This window comes from Mytilus edulis, chromosome 8, assembly GCF_963676685.1.
Source record: "Mytilus edulis chromosome 8, xbMytEdul2.2, whole genome shotgun sequence".
Taxonomy (NCBI): domain Eukaryota; kingdom Metazoa; phylum Mollusca; class Bivalvia; order Mytilida; family Mytilidae; genus Mytilus; species Mytilus edulis.
In genome coordinates, this window is record NC_092351.1 from 54,947,201 (window position 1) to 54,969,078 (window position 21,878).

General features: G+C 36.6%; 1 protein-coding gene across 2 annotated transcripts in view; it reads right to left on the reverse strand.

Annotated features, from left to right (window-relative positions):
- Positions 1-21,878, reverse strand: part of LOC139485904 (uncharacterized) — a 46,140-nt gene that overhangs the window by 21,594 nt on the left and 2,668 nt on the right. For both annotated transcript variants that reach the window (XM_071270566.1, XM_071270565.1), the window contains exons 2-3: positions 2,838-4,698; positions 218-437 (exon numbers count right to left, since the gene is read on the reverse strand). In XM_071270566.1, coding sequence (XP_071126667.1) covers positions 218-437; positions 2,838-4,698 — 2,081 coding nt within the window. The remainder of the gene's footprint in view (positions 1-217; positions 438-2,837; positions 4,699-21,878) is intronic.

Sequence of the window (21,878 nt, forward strand, 5' to 3'; positions counted from 1 at the left end):
ATAGACAGTCATAACATTTTAACTTTAGTTTGAAAAAAAGCAGATGACGATTATCATTCAATTTACCACCAGGTAGGTGCTTTGATGTAAAACTAAAATATATATTGATTTGACACACAATAAAATAGACAGGAGTATTAAGGTAAAAGCAGATATCTTTTTCTTTGTTTTTAGGTAGTCAAGCCTGAGTTGTCTTGCCTTAATATATGATACTCACTTAAAAACTGCAACTGAAACATCACTAGACAGTGTTAAGTTAGAGATACAGGTCCATGCGTTCAAAATTGTACCCAAAGCATTTAATCTAATATTTGAAGGCCTTGTAAGTGTTGTTATTCCAAAAGTGAGTGTCGTTGTCTGTGCGTTGTTTGAATGGTCTGTGTACTGATAATTCCAGACTGCATTATGTAGTTCTGTTGGAAGGGTACATACTGCAACTATGCATAAACAAAATGTGAAATTAAAAAAGTATGACTAATTCAGGGACATCTTTCACAAGCAAAATATCACCAAAGAACAAAATGCCCTACATTCGGTTTTGTCATTTTTTATTTTTTCTCAGTATGGCTTGACATATTCTGATCATTTTGAATTGTGTCTTACATTTACTTGTTAATTTGAGTTTTACAAATCATGACCAATATACATGATATAACTGTATCGTTATTTCTCTTTATATAGTATACTTTTGTTTCAAGTATCTTTTTATAAAGTATACTTTTGTTTCAAGTAACATTACAAAAAAAAAAAAACAAAAAAAAAAACAATTAAAAATTTGGGTCAATTAATATTTTTTTAAAACAAATACGGGTATGAAATTTAAAATATCAACAAATCAAAATAGAGTATATTGATATAAACATGTTAAACCAATTTAAATGTGGATTTTTGATCATGAATAGTTACAATCGTTGATTCATAAATCTTATAAATAATTGCTTAATGATTAAAACTAATGCATACTATTCAATGTTAATATAGTAAAAAAAACCAATTATTGTACCAACATTTGGCTTTTTATAATTAGAAAAGTATTATTGTATCCTAACTCTTCTCAGTTTATAAGTTGAGCGATTAAAAATGAGTATATAACAGCAACAGAAAGTGTTTTAACAACACGAACAGTGCAAAATGTGTCTATACAGAATTCAGGCAAAATGTAAACTGTTGAGATAGTGTCAAGACATCTTTTAGACTGTCAAGAATGTGTCAAGACATATTCAGACCTTATAAAAAATGTCAGGAATATGTTAAGATATATTCAGACATTATTTAAAATGTCAACAATATGTCGAGACATATTCAGACATTTTTTAGAATGTCAAGAATATGTCAAGACTGATCAAGACAAATTAAAGACAATGAAGAATTAGTCAAGACTATTCAATACTCTTATCAGATGATACATATAGTGTCGAGAAATTGTTAGACAATGTTAATACTGTCAAGAAATTTGTCAAGAAAAATCAAGAATTTTAATAGACAAATTTAGTCTTTGTCAAGAATTTAAAAAAAAAAATAGACAAAGAAAGAATGTCGAGTAAAAACTGATGCTAATCCAGACAAAAATTAGTTGTTTCAGACTTTTTCACTTTTGTAGTGTCATGTCAGGACTGAGCTGATGATACCCTTAAGGACTGATAGTCCACCAGCGAATTATCGACCCAGTGCTGTAAAATAACAAAACACATTATAAATTTAACATTCATAAAACGACTGATCATATAGGTATATTTCGAAAAGATTCTATTATAAGGATATTGTTAGTGACGTATTTATAAACATATATAAAAAGTTATTTTATAATCATATCCAACATTTCACATAATATTTTCTGGTAAGGGTGATGGGATTTATTTAAAAACCTTTTCTGTAATTCTACGGTTTACTTTTCTTTGTCTTCTGTAACATTTAAAAAAAACCATCGAATTGTACAATACATATATGATATCCTGATGCGTTTGTATGTATTGAAATGACCTTGGTATCAACTACCAATTTATTAAAATCCATCTTGCGGATAGAAAAGATCCAATGTATATTCGACCAGCTATTCCTTCTATCTCTGACATCGTCTCATCAGAAACAAATTGCTCCGTACCTTGTTCTGGCATAAAAATATGGATTTTGTTTAATTGAAATGTGCTGCTATAAATCAAAGAAAATTATTTATAGAAGGATAAGTATTAACTTAAAACTCTGCTTTCTTGTCCTGGTGTGGCTTTATGAATTGTGTTTTTTTCAAGTTAATTTTACATGTCGCACGTCGAATCTTTTTTGGAACGGTTGGATTTTATTTATTTGGCCTTCAGCATCATTGTCGAAGTGCTTTTTTGCATAAATTTGTGTGCCGTAGCTTTTAATTATACTTAATATAGACCGAAATCAACGCTGGTGTTATGTTAGTCGCTCAGTGTATCAACAGAGCAGTTGTTCAGAATTTCGATATTGGTATGATAATACTCACATTGTTTTATAGATGTTTTTTCTGTGCAAATACTAAAAAAAGTTTGTTTTTTTATAAATGAATTTTTCAACATTATTGAAAGCTCTAAATCCGTTTATGAATTTGGTTATATGTCTGGAACATTGATGACGAAACATTTGTTGTAAAAATGCTCATCTCGTGTAGTATGAATGCTACCGTTTGCTATTACATGTATTACATTTAGATCCTATACTTGATTGACGATATAAATGTTCTCATATTAGATTGCAATCTTACCGCTTATAAGAGTGAGATGTATATTTTTTACATAAGCAAACAAAATCGAATTAAGCGTTTACGGTGACCGAACAGGGTTATAATAAGTTTTAATATTATAATGATAGCATACGTATAGAACCTGTCGCATTATTGACTACTCCCGAATTTGACTCCAAACGACTGTTACATTTTGGAAGGCCTTCTGGTACATATTTGTGTTGATGTTCAAAAGATTCATTCAGCATGACCGCCATTCCTTCGATCATATGTTTATCAATGTGACAGTGCAAGAACCATACTCCTGGGTTCCTGGCATCTATTCTAATAATCACATAGCCTCCATATGGTACTACAATAGTATCTTTTCTTACGGGATTAGTCAATTTAATTCCAGGTATATTTTTGTAATCATTCCATGATTCGTTTCTCCATTTTGCGTTGTTACACTGGCTTTGACTATTATTGAATGTTTCACTGCATTTTATATCCTCTGTAAATACAAACTGGTCATTATTTGTAACTTTAGGAATTACCATTTTAAGAACTTCAAACGTGTGACCATGCATGTGTACAGGATGTGAAATTGTTGCTCCTTCACCAAGAGTCATTAGAACCATTATGACTTCAGATCCAGATGATAATGATATTGAATAGCTACATTTACAGGTTTTTTCATCACCACAATTACCACAATTGGTATCCGTTTCAGACGGTTGTGTTAGGGGTGCTACTGTTGGTGAATGATAAATGCGTCCGTTTACGGATGAATTACCCTCGGGAAAACCAAAATTCAGGAAACGTAATAACTTTTCATTTGTTTTTGGTATATGTTCGTCACTAAAAGCATCGTTATTAAGATGTGTTGTAGACTCCAAGTCAGACACGAGGATGCAAGTAAAGTCCTTCTTGTTTGGGTAGGTTTGAAACGGGCAATTTAGTACTATAAGTCCATTACCATTAGAAATGATAACGGAAGAAGTAGAATTACCATTAGCAACATTAAGAAATCCAAGACCAATATCATTTCCAATTGTTAGATTTGGAGACGACAGAACACTAACCGTAATATTGTACATTTTATCTTTAACATTATTCAATTCGAGTTCAAAGTCATAACGCTCCGCAGGAAATATGATTATTTTATCAACCACAGTCGGCACAACCTCAAATCCGTCAGTTTCAAACACTTTCAGTTTTAAACCGGGAATCGAAAATAATAAGGTACTATGCGAACCGACCCCAATCAGCCTAAACAAATATCGCTCGCCTTTTGTAACGTTGAATGTTTCAATGGGTGCAAGAATACCTTTGAACTGTCCTCGTCCGTTGATCAATATCGAATGAGGTTCAGGAAGTGGATTGATATTAAGTAATTCATTTGCATCATACTGATGGTTCCATTCTTGAATTTGAATAATATGTTGATTCATAGATGGTTTTCGAAAGTAGTCCCTTTTACGAATTACAATGAATGCTCCATATAGGCCCATATCTCTTTGGATGCCTAAGTGAGAGTGGTACCAGTAGGTTCCTCCAAAACGAGGCTTGAATGTGTAATTAAAAAATTGACCAGGCAATATTGGACATTGTGTAACATAAGCAACACCATCCATGGCTGGATGTTCAAGCTGATCAATGCCGTGCCAGTGAATAGTAACAGATTCGTTGACCAGATTGTTATGAACAAGTACCGTGATAGTTTGATTTTGATACATAAAAATAGGCGGACCTGGCATGGTTCCATTGGCAGTGATGAGCATTCTAGTTAGATTCCAACCGTCAGCAGATATGATGTCACCTGTTGGAACCGGGCCTTCATGCGAGTATAATTGACGATCCTTTGCATACACTCGAACACCATTTTTATCCTGCATTGTATATGTTGAACTGATATTAATAGATGTAAAGCAGTGGCTGACAGTTTCATCACAAGTAAACCCAATAGTGTGACCAATGAATCCACAAATCGCAAATAAAACAGAAAACGGCATCTGCGAATACAAACATAATTTCATGTTGAGAACACAATATGTTGTAAACACAGACTAACCCGGCTCTAAATAAATCGTTAAGGTAGATGGGGGTATAAATAAAAATTGCAAACTACAGGTAATAGTGCAAAATTGTTAGATTGTGTATACATTATACATGAAAAACCTAATTAAGTGTAATACAGAGTAAACTAAACCATAACATTTAAAGATAACATATGCGAAATTAAAAAAAAAAATATGAAATATGTTTCAGATAAGAAATAAAAATAAGGTCAAATTGCAAAGAAAACCCGGAATCACTCTTAATATTCGGGTTATTTTGTGAAATACAGCCGTCAGTTGTGAAAAAAACCCACATAACTTTCTATATTGGCATGTCAAGTATAGCTACTCTCGAAATTTGCATGTCTAATTTAAGAAATAGACCGATTGGTATTTGATATATTTAAAAATCCAAGATAAAGACACCCAGGGCAACCACAATAAAAGAGAAACCACTTAAAAAAATTGCCTTTTCCCGCTGAGAATTCTACTAAAAACCTTAAATTTTTCCCACGTTTGACAACCGCATGAGGGAAAGTAGAAATGATCCTTGTTGATAATTTGTATCTATTCTAAATTGATTCTTGTATTTCCAGGTATATCTACACGTGTTACCCTGCTTTATGCTTTCATATTACTACAAAGACCACCTTGTAAAAGGGACAAGGATTTGCAAACATGTAAACAGCGAGGTACACATTTCAGTTGCATGACGTCAAGGTACACAGATTTCAGATTTGACGCTGGGCATAGTTTGAAAATTACTTATACAAGTTTAAGCTTTCTAAAAAGCCGCGAACTGCCTAGTTCCATCTACTTTAAGGTAACTAGTATGTGTGCATTTGTTTGTTGATTTAGTATTTGAAAATTTAATGGTTGAAAATTAAAACAGTTACGAATAGACACGACTCTTACATGTCTTATGGTGTGCCTAGATTGGCAGAAGTTATAAAATACAGATACTCCATTTTTGTAAACATTGTATAGGAATATTGTTTAGCAAAACCAAATCGTGCATATTGGAGAGTAACAAAGCAAGTAAACACGTATAGATAATTGATATTTCAATATTGAATTGTAGTGCACAATATATGCATACTAAGACGAGCAATAATTAATGACAGTTAGTCGGAACTGAAATACGCATAGTTAATTTTCCGCTATAAAACGTTTTATCCTGAGACGAGAAAGTCTGTAATTCTTTATCCCATTAAAGCCAATAGTTGTATCTCAGCATCATCCTAAAGCAACTAATCAAAATCTATATGTGATAAGTAATTATTTCAAGATTGTGTGTATATTCATTGAACCTAACAGCTCCGCACCGTGATGCAACGCAATAATCGAGTCACAACCAATAATTCTTAAGTCATACACTGTCGTTACTTAATAATTTAATAACTAACGTAATGTAATGCTTCATTATGTAACATGTAAATCTTGCGAAATATCTTAGAAAAAAATTGAAAAATACAAATGAAACTTAGTGTTGTCTTCATTACTAGTATTTTAAAATTGGATCGATTTCGCTGTCCATGGTAGTGGATTGTAAGTCCCTGATGCTACCATCAACATAATAATCGTTGCTGCGGTAGTCACATCATCTATAAGAAACCTTTTCATTCAAATTCTCTGTTGATAAATAGTTTCTGCAACACGACTGGTTCAACATATAGCGAAGGGTCTGTTTACCCTTCCGGAGCACCTGAGATCACCCCGTGTTGCTGAGGTTTATGTTGCTCAGTCTTTAGTTCTATGTTGTGTTGTGTGTACTAATGTTTGCCTGTTCTGGTTCTGCAATGGTGTTGTCAGTTTATTTGTTTTATTTTCGACTAATAAATGTCCCTTTGGTATTGTTCAACTCTCTTTAAAAATAAAACCGATTATCTCAATTGAAAAGATTACTTTTGGCTATTCCTAATGACTCATTTGCTTATATAGCTATTTACACGTTAATTCCTGGTATCTATGATGAGTTTATTTAGTAGGCTATACATCATTCGCTTTTAATTTATAGTGTATGATTGTATATGTTGTGTACCAGTTATCATTTTGTACAAATCATAATTTGTACAAAAAAAATTGTACAATTATAAATTGTATTTTGACTTTGTACAAATTATGAATTGTTATAAATTGTACAAAAAGTGCTTGTACAAATTACAATTTGTACAAAGTGAAAATACAAACTATAATTTGTTCAATTGTTTTGTACAAATTATAATTTGTACAAAATGATAATATACATATATATGACAGTTGTCAGTAAAATCGTTATTCAAATAGAAGATGTAAATAGAGTTATTTGGCTTTGTATTTTAATAGATGTAGGACCACCAATGCACATACTTCAATTGAGAACGTTTGCAAAAGTATTCCAACCCTGTAAAATATCGCACCTGTGATGTCATTGTTTAATTAAACTAACATACCCACTTGCAAACATGGTGTTGGCCCTCTTCCAGGCCTTCTAGAGAAAAATAATGAGGGTTGTCACAGGGTATGACTATATAGGCCTTGTAGAGGAGAAACAGGCGCTTCTATTGCGCTAGGTATTCAAGGGTGCGTGCTATGTTAAAAAATCTGAAACCAGCGCTCAAAATTAGGAAAATATGGAAAAAAACAGGGGGGTCGGCCTATTCCAGGGCTTCTAGAGAAGAATAATGAGGGGTGTCAAGGGGTATGACTATATAGGTCTTGTAGAGGAGAAACAGGCGCTTCTATTGGGCAAGGTTTTGAAGGGTGGTATGTTCAAAAATCTTAAACTAGCGCTCAAAATGTGAAAAACAATGGTAAAACAGTTCGACCTATTCCAGGGCTTCTAGATAAAAATAAAGAGAGGTGTCACGGGGTATGACGTTACAGGTTTTGTAGAGGAGACACAGGCATGACTATATAGGTCTTGTAGAGGAGACACAGGCGCTTTTATTGCGCAAGGTATTGAAGGGTGCTATGTTCAAAAAACTGAAAATAGCGGTCAAATTTTAATAAAAATGGTAAAAAATAGGGGGGTCGGCCTATTCCAGGGCTTCTAGAGAAAAATAATAATGGGTGTCAAGGGGTATAACTATATAGGTCTTGTAGAGGAGAAACAGGCGCTTGTATTGCGCATGGTATTGAAGGGTGCTTTGTTCCAAAATCTGAAACTAGCGCTCAAAATTTGAAAAAAATGGTAAAAAACAGGGGGGGGGGGGGGGGGGTCGACCTATTTTAGGGTATCTAGAGAAAAATAATGAGGGGTGTCACGGGGTATGACTATATAGGTTTTGTAGAGGAGAAACAGGCGCTTCTATTGCGCAAGGTATTGAAGGGTGCTATGTTCAAAAATCTGAAACTAACGCTCAAATTTGAAAAAAATGGTGAAAAACTGCAGGGGGTTGGCCTATTCAAGGGCTTCTAGAGAAAATAATGAGGGGTGTCACGGGGTATGACTATATATAGATTTTGTAAAAGCGAAACAGGCGCTTCTATTGCGCAAGGTTTTGAAGGGCTCTATGTTCAAAAATCTGAAACTAAAACTTAAATTTGAAAAAAATGGTGAAAAACAGTGGGGTCACCCTATTCCAGGGCTTCTAAAGAAAGATAATGAGGGGTGTCACGGGGTATGACTCTATAGGTCTTGTAGAGGAGAAACGGGCGTTCTATTGCGAAAGGTATTGAATGGTGCTTTGTTAAAAAATCTGAAACTAGCGCTAAAAATTTGAAAAAAATGGTAAAAAATAGGGTGGGGGGTCGACCTATTTTAGGTTATCTAGAGAAAATAATGAGGGGTGTCACGGGGTATGACTATAAAGGTCTTGTAGAGGAGAAACAGGCGCTTCTATTGCGCAAGATATTGTATGGTGCTTTGTTCAAAAATCTGAAACTAAAACTAAAATTTGAAAAAAAATTGGTGAAAAACAGGGGGTCAGCCTATTCCAGGGCTTCTAAAGAAAGAAAATGAGGGATGTCACGGTGTATGACTATATAAGTTTTGTAGAAGAGAAACAGGCGCTTCTATTGCGCAAGATATTGTAGGGTGCTATGTTCAAAAATCTGAAACTAGCGCTCAAAATTTGATTTTTGTTTTATAAAAAACGGGAGGGTCGGCCTATTCCAGGGCTTCTAGAGAAAAGTAATGAGGGGCCTCACGGGATAAGACTATATAGGTATTGTAGAGGAGAAAATGTGCCTCTATTGAGCAAGGTATTGAAGGGCGCTATGTTCAAAAATCTGAAACTAGCGCTCAAATTTGAAAAAAAATTTGTGAAAAACAGGGGGTCGGCCTATTCCAGGGCTTCTAGAGAAAGATAATGAGGGGTGACAAGGGGAAAGATTATATAGGTCTTGTAGAGGAGAAACAGGCACTTCTATTGCGCAAGGTATTGAAAAGTGCTTTGTTCAAAAATCTGAAACTAGCGCTCAAAATTTGAAAAAAATGGTAAAAAACAGGGGGAGTCGGCCTACTCCAGGGCTTCTAGAGAAAATTAATGAGGGTGTCACAAGGTATGACTATTTAGGTCTTGTAGAGGGGAAACAGGCGCTTCTATTGCGCAAGGTATTGAAGGGCGCTATGTTCAAAAATCTGAAACTAGCGCTCAAAGTTTGAAAACAAATGGTTAAAAACAGGGGGTCGGCCTATTCCAGGGCTTCTAGAGAAAATAAAGAGAGGTGTCACGGGGTATGACTATATAGGTATTGTAGAGGAGAAACAGGCGCTTCTATTGCGCAAGATTTTGAAGGGCGCTATGTTCAAAAATCTGAAACTAGCGCTCAAAATTTGAAAAAAATGGTTAAAAAACAGGGGGGGGGGGGGTCGGCCAATTCCAAGGTTTCTAGAGAAAATAAGGAGAGGTGTCACGGGGTATGACTATATAGGTATTGTAGAGGAGAAACAAACGCTTCTATTGCGCAAGGTATTGAAGGGTGCTATGTTCAAAACTCTGAATCTAGCGCTCAAAATTTGAAAAAATGGTGATTAACAGTGGAGTCGGCCTATTCCAGGGCTTCTAGAGACAAAAGATGATAGATATCAAGGGTTTGATTATATAGGTCGTGTAGTGGAGAAACAGGCGCTTCTATTGAGCAAGAAATTGAAGGGTGCTATGTTCAAAAATCTGAAACTAGCGCTGAAAGTTTGAAAACAAATGGTTAAAAACAGGCGGGTCGGCCTATTCCAGGGCTTCTAGAGAAAATAAGGAGAGGTGTCACGGGGTATGACTATAAAGGTTTTGTAGAGGAGAAACAGACGCTTATATTGCGCAAGGTATTGAAGGGCGCTATGTTCAAAACTCTGAAACTAGCGCTCAAAATTTGAAAAAATGGTGAATAACATTGGGGTCAGCCTATTCCCGGGCTTTTAGAGACAAAACATGATAGATATCAAGGGGTTTGATTATATAAGTCTTGTAGTGGAGAAACAGGCGCTTCTATTGCGCAAGGTATTGAAGGGCGCTTTGTTCAAAAATCTGAAACTAGCGCACAAAATTTGAAAAAAAATGGTGAAAAATAGGGGGGCGGCCTATTCCAGGGCCTCTAGAGAAAATAAGGAGAGGTGTCACGGGGTTTGACTAGATAGGTATTGTAGAGGAGAAACAGGCGCTTCTATTGCGCAAGGTTTTGAAGGGCGCTATGTTCAAAAATCTGAAACTAGCGCTCAAATTTGAAAAAAAATGTTGAAAATAGGGGGGTCGGCCTATTCCAGGGCTTCTAAAGAAAGATAATGAGGGGTGTCATGGAGTATGAATTTATAGGTTTTGTGGAGGAGAAACAGACGCTTTTATTGCGCAAGGTATTGAAGGGCGTTATGTTAAAAAATCTGAAACTAGAGCTCAAAATCTAAAAAAAATTGGTAAAAAACAAGGGGGTCGGCCTATTCCAGGGCTTTTAGGGGAAAATAATGAGGGGTGTCACGGGTTATGACTATATATGTCTTGTAGAAGAAAAACAGGCGCTTCTATTGCGCAAGGTATTGAAGGGTGCTTTGCTCAAAATTCTGAAACTAGCGCTCAAAGTGTAAAAAAAAGTTGTGAAAACAGGGGGGTCGGCCTATTACAGGGCTTCTAGAGAAAAAAATTAGCAGTGTCACGGGGTATGACTATATAGGTCTTGTAGAGGAGAAACAGGTGCTTCTTTTGTACAAGGTATTGAAGGGTGCTATGTTCAAAATTCTAATACTATCGCTCAAAGTTTGAAAAAAAATTGTGAAAAACAGGGGGTCTGCCTATTACAGGGCTTCTAGAGGAACAAAATGAGGGGTGTCACGAGGTATGACTATATAGGTCTTTTAGAGAAGAAATATGTGCTTCTTTTGCACAAGGTATTGAAATCTGAAACTAGAGCTCAAAATTTGAAAAAAAATTGGTAAAAAACAGGGAGGGGGTCATCCTATTCCAGGGCTTCTAGAGAAATTAATAAGAGGTATCACGGGTTTGACTATATATGTTTTGTAGAGGAGAAACAGGCGCTTCTTTTGCGCAAGGTATTGAAGGGCGCTATGTTCAAAAATCTGAAACTAGCGCGCAAAATTTGAAAAAAAAAATGGTAATAAACATGGGGGGTTGGCCTATTCCAGAGCTTCTAGAGAATTATAATGAGGGGTGTCACGGGTTATGACTATATATATCTCGTAGAGGAGAAATAGGCGCTTCTTTTGAGCAAGGTATTGAAGGGCGCTATGTTCAAAAATCTAAAACTAGCGCTCAAAGTTTGAAAAAAAAATGTGAAAAACAGGGGGGTCGGCCTATTACAGGGCTTCTAGAGAAAAAAATGAGGGGTGTCACGGAGTTTGACTATATAGGTATTGTAAAGGAGAAACAGCCGCTTCTGTTGCGCAAGGTATTGAAGGGCGTAATGTAAAAAAATTTGAAACTAGCGCCCAAAATTTGAAAAAAATTTGTAAAAAAACAGGTGGGTCGGCCAATGCTAGGGCTTCTTGAGAAAATAAGGAGAGGTTTCACGGGTTCTGACTATAAAGGTTTTGTAGAGGAGAAACAGGCGCTTTTATTGCGCAAGGTATTGAAGGGCGCTATGTTCCAAAATCGGAAACTAGCGCTAAAAAAAATGGTGAAAAACAGGGGGGTCGGCCTTTTACAGGGCTTCTAGAGAAAAAAATGAGGGGTGCCACGGGGTTTGACTATAAAGGTATTGTAAAGGAGAAACAGACGATTCTATTGCGCAAGGTATCGAAGGTCGTGATGTTTAAATATTTGAAACTAGAGCTCAAAATTTAAAAAAAAAAATGGTAAAAAACAGGGGGGTCGACCTATTCTAGGGTATCTAGAGAAAGATAATGAGAGGTATCACTGGGTATAACTATATAGATTTTGTAGAGGAAAAACAGGCGCTTCTTTTGCGTAAGGTATTAAAGGGCGCTATGTTCAAAAATCTGAATCTAGCGCTCAAAATTTGAAAAAAATGGTGAAAAACAGGGGGGTCAGCATAATACAGGGCTTCTAAAGAAAAAAAATGAGGGGTGTCACGGGGTTTGACTATTTAAATATTGTAGAGGAGAAACATGCGCTTCTATTGCGCAAGGTATTGACGGGCGCTATGTTCAAAAATCTGAAACTAGAGCTCAAAATTAAAAAATAAATGGTAAAAAACAAGCAGGATCGACCTATTCCAGGGCTTCTAGAGAAATATAATGAGGGGTGTCACGGGTTATGACTATATATGTCTTGTAGAAGAAAAACAGGTGCTTCTATTGCGCAAGATATTGAAGGGTGCTATGATCAAAAATCTAAAACTAGCGCTCAAAGTGTAAAAAAAATTTGTGAAAAACAGGGGGGTCGGTCTTTTTCAGGGCTTCTAGAGAAAAAAATGAGCAGTGTCACAGGGTATGACTATATACGTCTTGTAGAGGAGAAACGGGTGCTTCTTTTGTACAATGTATTGAAGGGTGATATGTCCAAAATTCTGAAACTAACGCTCAAAGTTTGAAAAAAAAATTGTGAAAAACAGGGGGGTCGGCCTATTACAGGGCTTCTAGAGAAAAAAAATGAGGGGTGTCACGGGGTATGACTATATAGGTATTGTAAAGGAGAAACAGCCGCTTCTATTTGCGCAAGGTATTGAAGGGCGTAATGTTATAAAATCTGAAACAAGCGCTCAAAATTAAAAAAAAAATTGTAAAAAAACAGGTGGGTCGGCCTGTGCTAGGGCTTCTAGAGAAAATAAGGAGAGGTTTCACAGGGTCTGACTATATAAGTTTTGTAGAGGAGAAACAGGCGCTTTTATTGCGCAAGGTATTGAAGAGCGCTATGTTAAAAAATCTGAAACTAGCGCTAAAAAAAATGGTGAAAAACAGGGGAGTCGGCCTATTACAGGGCTTCTAGAGAAAAAAATGAGGGGTGTCACGGGGTTTGACTATATAGGTATTGTAAAGGAGAAACAGGCGCTTCTATTGCGCAAGGTATCGAAGGTCGTGATGTTTAAAAATCTTAAACTAGAGCTCAAAATTTAAAAAAAATTGGTAAAATACAGGGGGGGTCGGCCTATTCCAGGGCTTCTAGAGAAAGATAATGAGAGGTATCACTGGGTATGACTATATAGGTTTTGTAGAGGAGAAACAGGCGCTTCTTTTGCGCAAGGTATTGAAGGGCGCTATATTCAAAAATCTGAAAAAAAATTGTGAAAAACCGGGGGTCGGCCTATTACAAGGCTTTTAGAGAAAAAAAAATGAGCAGTGTCACGGGGTATGACTATAAAGGTCTTGTAGAGGAGAAACAGGTGTTTCTTTTGCGCAAGTTATTGAAGGGCGCTATGTTAAAAAATCTGAAACTAGAGCTCAAAATTTGAAAAAAAATGGTAAAAAACAGGGGGTCGACCTATTCTAGGTTATCTAGAGAAAGATAATGAGAGGTATCAATGGGTATGACTATATAGGTTTTGTAGAGGAGAAACAGGCGCTTCTTTTGCGCAAGGTATTGAAGGGCGCTATATTCAAAAATCTGAAAAAAAATTGTGAAAAACCGGGGGTCGGCCTATTACAAGGCTTTTAGAGAAAAAAAATGAGCAGTGTCACGGGGTATGACTATAAAGGTCTTGTAGAGCAGAAACAGGTGCTTCTTTTGTACAAGGTATTGAAGGGTGATATGTTAAAAATTCTGAAACTAACGCTCAAAGTTTGAAAAAAAATTGTGAAAAACAGGGGGGGGTCGGCCTATTACAGGGCTTCTAGAGAAAAAAAATGACGGGTGTCACGGGGTATGACTATAAAGGTCTTTTAGAAGGGAACTAGGTGCTTCTTTTGCACAAGGTATTGAAGGGCGCTATGTTCAAAAATCTGAAACTAGCGCTCATAATAAAAAAAAAATTGTAATAAACATTGGGAGTCGGCTTATTCCATGGCTTCTAGAGAAATATAATGAGGGGTGTCACGGGTTATGACTATATATGTCTCGTAGAGGAGAAATATGCGCTTCTATTGCGCAAGGTATTGAAGGGTGCTATGTTCAAAAATCAAAAACTAGCGCTCAAAGTTTGAAAAAAATTTGTGAAAAAACAGGGGGGTGTCGGCCTATTACAGGGCTTCTAGAGAAAAAAAATGAAGGGTGTCACGGGGTTTGACTATGTAGGTATTGTAAAGGAGAAACAGCCGCTTCTATTGCGCAAGGTATTGAAGGGCGTAATGTTAAAAAATCTGAAACTAGCGCTCCAAATTTGAAAAAAAATTGCAAAAAAACAGGTGGGTCGGCCTATGCTAGGGCTTCTAGAGAAAATAAGGATAGGTTTCACGGGGTCTGACTATATAGGTTTTGTAGAGGAGAAACAGGCGCTTTTATTGCGCAAGGTATTGAAGGGAGCTATGTTCAAAAATCGGAAACTAGCGATAAAAAAAATGGTGAAAAACTGGGGAAACGGCCTATTACGGGGCTTCTAGAGAAAAAAATGAGGGGTGTCGAGGGGTTTGACTATATAGGTATTGTAAAGGAGAAACAGGCGCTTCTATTGCTCAAGGTATCGAAGGTCGTGATGTTTAAAAATCTGAAACTAGAGCTCAAAATTTAACAAAAATTGGTAAAAAACAGGGGGGTCGGCCTATTCCACGGCTTCTAGGGAAAAATAATGAGGGGTGTCACGGGGTATGACTATATGTCTCGTATAGGAGAAACAGGCACTTCTATTGCGCAAGTTATTGAAGGGCGCTATGTTAAAAAATCTGAAACTAGAGCTCAAAATTTGAAAAAAAATGGTAAAAAACAGGGGGGTCGACCTATTCTAGGGTATCTAGAGAAAGATAATGAGAGGTATCACTGGGTATGACTATATAGATTTTGTAGAGTAGAAACAGGCGCTTCTTTTGCGCAAGGTATTGAAGGGCGCTATGTTCAAAAATCTGAAACTAGCGCTCAAAATTTGAAAAAAATGGTGAAAAACAGGGGGGTCGGCCTATTACAGGGCTTCTAGAGAAAAAAATGAGGGGTGTCACGGGGTTTGACTATTTAGGTATTGTAGTGGAGAAACAGGCGCTTCTACTGCGCAAGGTATTGAAGGGCGCTATGTTCAAAAATCTTAAACTAGAGCTCAAAATTAAAAAAAATGGTTAAAACAAGGGGGTCGGCCTATTCCAAGGCTTCTAGAGAAAAATAATGAGGGGTGGGACGGGTTATGACTATATATGTCTTGTAGAAGAAAAACATGTGCTTCTATTGCGCAAGGTATTGAAGGGTGCTATGTTCAAAAATCTAAAACTAGCGCTCAAAGTGTAATAAAAATTTGTGAAAAACAGGGGGGTCGGCCTATTACAGGGCTTCTAGAGAGAAAAAAAAAATGAGCAGTGTCACGGGGTATGACTATATAGCCTATATTATTATAGGTCTTGTAGAGGAGAAACAGGTGCTTCTTTTGTACAAGGTATTGAAGGGTGCTATATTCAAAATTCTGAAACTAACGCTGAAAGTTTGAAAAAAATTGTGAAAAACAGGGGGGTCGGCCTATTACAGGGCTTCTAGAGAAAAAAATGAGGGGTGTCACGGGGTGTGACTATATAGGTCTTGTAGAGGAGAAATAGGTGCTTCTTTTGCACAACGTGTTGAAGGGCGCTATGTTCAAAAATCTGAAACTAGAGCTCAAAATTTGAAAAAAAATTGGTAAAAAACAGGGAGGGGGATCAACCTATTCCAGGGCTTCTAGAGAAATTATTGAGAGGTATCACGGTTCGACTATATAGATTTTGTAGAGGAGAAACAGGCGCTTCTTTTGCGCAAGGTATTGAAGGGCGCTATGATCAAAAATCTGAAACTAGCGCTCAAAATTAAACAAAAAATGGTAAAAAACAGGGGGGGGTCGGCCTATTCCAGGGCTTCCAGAGAAAAATAGTGAGGGGTGTCACGGTTTTTGACTATATATGTCTCGTAGAGGAGAAATAGGCGCTTCTATTGCGCAAGGTATTGAAGGGCGTAATGTTAAAAAATCTGAAACTAGCGATCAAAATTTGAAAAAAAATTGTAAAAAAACAGGTGGGTCGGCCTATGCTAGGGCTTTTAGAGAAAATAAGGAGAGGTTTCATGGGGTCTGACTTTATAAGTTTTGTAGAGGAGAAACAGGCGCTTTTATTACGCAAGGTATTGAAGGGCGCTCTGTTTAAAAATCTGAAACTAGCGCTAAAAAAATGATGAAAAACAGGGGGGTTGGCCTATTACAGGGCTTCTAGAGAAAAAAATGCGGGGTGTCAAGGGGTTTGACTATATAGGTATTGTCAAGGAGAAACAGATGCTTCTATTGCGCAAGGTATCGCAGGTTGTCATGTTTAAAAATCTGAAACTAGAGCTCAAAATTTAAAAAAAATTGGTAAAAAACAGAGGGGTTGGCCTATTACAGGGCTTCTAAGGGGGGAAAATGAGGGGTGTCACGGGGTTTGACTATATAGGTATTGTAAAGGAGAAACAGCTGCTTCTATTGCGCAAGGTATCGAAGGTCGTGATGTTTAAAAATCTGAAACTACAGCTAAAAATTAAAAAAAAAATTGGTAAAAAACAGGGGGGTCGGCCTATTCCAGGGTTTCTAGGGGGAAATAATGAGGGGTGTCACGGGTTATGACTATATACATGTATGTCTCGTATAGGAGAAGTTTGAAAACAAATTGTCAAAAACAGGCGCTTCTTTTGCATAAGGTATTGAAGAGCGCTATGTTCAAAAATCTGAAACTAGCGCTCAAAGTTTGAAAAAAAATTGTAAAAAAACAGGGTGTCGGCCTATTACAGGGCTTCTAGAGAAAAAAATGAGGGGTATCACGGGGTATGACTATATATGTCTCGTAGAGGAGAAACAGGCGCTTCAATTGCGCAAGATATTGAAGGGTGCAATGTTCTAAAATCTGAAACTAGCGTTCAAAGTTTGAAAAAAAATAATGAAAGGGGGGGGGGGGGTCGGCCTATTACAGGGCTTCTAGAGAAAAAATGAGGGGTGTCACGGGGTTTGACTATATAGGTATTGTAAAGGAGAAACAGCCGTTTCTATTTCGCAAGGTATTGAAGGGCGTAATGTTCAAAAATCTGAAACTAGAGGTAAAATTTTGAAAAAAAAATGGTAAAAAACAGGAGGGATTGGCTTATTCCAAGGTTTCTAGAGAAAAATAATGAGGGGTGTCACGGGGTTTGACTACATAGGTCTTGTAGAGGAGAAACAGGTGCTTCTTTGCACAAGGTATTGAAGGGCGCTATGTTCAAAAATTTGAAACTAGAGCTCAAAATATGAAAAAAAATGATAAAAAACAAGGAGGTCGGCCTATTCCAGAGCTACTAGAGAAAAATAATTGGAGATGTCACGGTGTATATAGGTCTTGTAGAGGAGAACCAGTGCACGTTTTATAGTGGCGCTATGTTCCAAAATCAGAAACTAAATTTCTCAAAAATTTAAAACTTTATATAAAGGATACAAGAGATACAATTAAGTCTGCCTCATATCCTGACTTTCATCTAAAAGTTGACAAAGAGGGTCGGTTTCGAATAGCGGTATTATTTATACTCGTATTTTGAAATTTGTACATGATTTACATTCTCAGAACAGTAGAATCATATGAAAAATAAACCCTAGAAAGTTGAAACCGAGGGCGCACCTGACTTTGTCAATGAAATTAACAACGTCGATATAGGTAAAATAGCGATAAATAGTTATAATTGATTTATTTCAAACTCGGATGTTTTTTTATCTTGGTCGATCTGTTTTGTAGTGTTTATGTTGGCCAACGTAATCATTCAAAATACCAATTATGCATTAGCGCATAGACTTTAAAGAATGTTTACACTTTCGAATTCTCCTTAAGATGCGGTTATGGTGGTCGACTTCAATCGACTTTCCTTGCTACATTCTGGTGGGATAGAAAGGGGAGACAACAACGTCGTTTTGTTTGGAATAGCACCTTAACCTCTTTGTTGTGTATTTTGACCGTCCATAGTTTTGTGGGAATACTTGACTTAAATACCGTTTAAAAAGCATCCCTGATCGTCACACCTTTTTTTTTCTTTGGCGGCAAATGTTGGCAACCGTATTTTAAGATGTAAGCACACCTTTCAGTTGACCAAAGAAGTGAGTGTACAGACAGCAGAAATCACGTCGATATGCAGCTAGAGCCACGCGTTGTTATAGTCCAATGTTTTAGGATTTCAACTGTGGTAATCGTTTGTTCAGCCTAGTACCAGGACCCGCAAAGTAGTGCTTCAAACGATGCATCTCTACTTGGAAGTTTGTATTTAGTTTGTTTATTAACCATCAACTTGTAGTACCTGTGAAGTGGAGCTTATTCTATCCGACCCTCCGTCATCGCCCGTTTGAAGATGTAGATTCGATGCAACTAATTGTCTCTGTAATCCTCTTATACTTTAGACTGCTGCTAAAATGTTACTACTCGGTTGGATTGTTTAGGTCACGATAGTTTGTACGTCTTTGGTCAATTTCTTCCTCCACCTATGTGCCAACTCCTGGAAAAAGCACTGGGGAAGATATTCTTAAAAAAGGGAGACACACGCAACCTCCTGTTTGGTAAAAGTAATGAGGGAAGAAAGATACCAGAGGGACAGTCAAACTCATAAATCGAAAATAAAATGACAATGTCATGGCTGAAAATGAAAACAGACAAACAGACAAACAAAAGTACACATGACACAACAACGACAACTAAAGAATAAACAACACGACCCCAACCAAAAACTAAGGCTGATCTCACTGACAGGTTCTCCGGAAGGGTAAGCAGATCCTGTTCCACATGTGGCACCCGTCGTGTTGCTCATGTTATAACAAATCTGGTAAATAGTCTTATTCGGTAAGTCACATTCATGAAAAGGAAGGGGATTGTAGTTACATGTACGACGTAAGGAACATATCCGATATCATCTGTGAAACGTTTATTCCCTAACGGTCAACCAACTCGTGGTGGCGTGCGTAAAATTTACGAAGGGATGAGTGTCCCTCATCACTGATCATCCTCATTGATGTATTTTCTTAACAACAGCAGCATGGCAGCGTCTACGAACACTGTTAGGAGAAGGTTACTGTGGATTCATTTATTTTCGTGAATATCAATTTTCGTGGTTTGAGGAAATCTGGCATTTTCGTGGATATTTAATTTCGTGGTTTTTGCAAAGTCTGCATACATTCCATTAGAAAAATTGTAATTCGTTGAATATTTAAATTCGTGGTTTCCATGTACCATTGAACTCCACGAAAATTGGCATCCAACGAATTAAAATGAATCTACAGTATATGCTAGACCCTCAAGTGCATTCACAGCCACTGTAAACTCTATCATGACTTGGTGATGAGCAAGCAGAATCAGTGCAAAGACTATTACGCCTGAGTTAGATGTCACAACACTGAACGATTCTGTCTCCGTCAATTCTACCCACCCTCCCGCGAAAGTCGATCAAACTTGGTGTGTCACTGTAGCTTTTAAGAAGACAATACGAATATCCAACACATTCACCGTGATCACTGTTTGGACCTAGCATTCAAAGAGTTCAACACCTTATGCAACAGCTGCTAGTGTTAGCCTTATGGATTGTCACCTACAATGTATTAGAACCAAGGAGATTTGGATATACAGAGAGCAAAAAAGTAGAACCAGATGTTATCTTTGATTGAGAATGTATCAATATAAATATTTTTTTGTAGAAAATTAGTGATGGTTGAACCATTGGTGGTCCTACAAATGTATGTTCGTGCGTAGGATCCCTTCTTGGGTTGTTCAAGGTTTTAAATTTGGAGTATATACTACAATGGTGGAAAGATCACAATGTTAGTCTTAAATGGCCAAATTAAGTATAAAGTTGAAAAACATTAGGGACCCGAAATTCAGAAAGGTTTGAAATCCTTAGTAATTCGAAAACTTCGAAAGCTCAACAACAATTCTGTAGTGATACAAGGACATCAATGCACTCATCGGTGTGAACCGGGGAAACACTAATGCCCAAGGCACAAGATACCTGCAAATATCTTCGATAAATCATATAAACTATAGATGATAGTTAAGGCAATGTGTACTGCAACAACTGTTCAGACATTATATTTAATATACAAGTACGTATTTCAGCCCAAGACGGCGCCACTGACAATACGACGTCGACCAAGGACAAGTACAATAGTTTGAACGTTATGTTCTGGTGATAATCTTAACACACTAGGGCCGCGGAAAGTAAAAATTATCACATTTTAGAAAAATAATATCAATTGTTTGTGTAACTTCCAACGGATATAATGTAGTGATCGGTATTGTAGTTTCTCTAGTGCTGGTCCTAATTCGTGCTGATCTTACAAGTCCGTCGTTACCTCTCGCAAGTTCGGTTACGATCCAATTTTCTAGTTTATCCTCGGACATTCGTTGTGAATTTGTACGATATATCCTGTATTTATTAATTGTTCATTTTTTCAGATTGTCCTATGAAATTCACGTAAAGACGCAAGATATTCGGATTTCCATTATTTCCAGAATTGTTGAATCAATTTTTATTAACGCCAATCAGCGTTTTTCTAAAATTCGCACTTTTTTGACTGATGTTCTGCCTTTTTAACTATTTTTTGATTTAACGGCCGTTGCTGTCTTATTTATTTTTTAGTTTCTCGATATATCGCCTTATTGTTCGCTGGCTTATTGTTCGCTAGCTATTGTTTGCTAAACCGTGCAAAGGTTGAAAAAAATCTATCATTTTAAAATTAGACACCCATACCACCTGCACTTCATTTAATTTTCCAACGGACATTACTCTGTTTAATAAAACGATCGTCCACTTTTTTTAAATTTGTCCGAGATATTGCTGATATCAACATATATTGTAAAATTTTTATAAAAATCTTTCAAGAATTGTATTTTTGAGTGCGCTAACGAGGCCATTTTCAATAAATTTCCAAGGTGCATAACTTTAAAAAAACAAAAGTTGATTATCCACCATTTCAGATTTTGTGAGATACTGCTGATATTAACCTATAGGATCAGTTAATTTAAAAATCAGGCAAGAATTGACCCCAGGAAACCGCTCACGAGTTCATTTTCCATAAAGGAGTAGGTCCAGTAAGACCACTTTTTGGCCCCAAAATAAAGACGTTTTACAAAATTGTTAAAACGTAAACTTTTAGCTATTTATTGGAAAGTAGAATACTTCTGCTACATAAATATGTGGAATTTTTGACAATATATTGCACATTTATCGGGTACTACCATCATTATGTCATGCTTAATTACTGAAATCTTCACAATTTTAGCAATTGAGTTAAATATTAGACGGTTTCTGGTTTCATGGAAGTGACCGCATTTGTGTTCATTCTTAATATTCAAATGTAAGTTGTATTTGATGAAAATACATAACATATATAAAGGTTGAGAGTGAACACGGATGCGGCCACTTTCATTTTTGACAAAAAAACATCTGAAAAGTGACATATTATGGCATATTTTATAGAGCGTGCATTTGTAAGCCTGAATTTGAGCGTCTTTAATGATTAAATCAGTTCAAATCTTTTACATACACTCATTGAATCGACTGAAGTAGACAATTGTAAGTAAAAATAAACGTGTTTCAAAAGTGTTCAAATCTTTCTACAAATAAACCTGAAATTTGAGGCCAAAAACTGGACCGACTCCTTTAATATTCCCTAGGGGCATAAGTCTTAAAAAAAGTCGATCGTCCACCATTTCAGAAATTGTCCGAGATATTGCTGATATC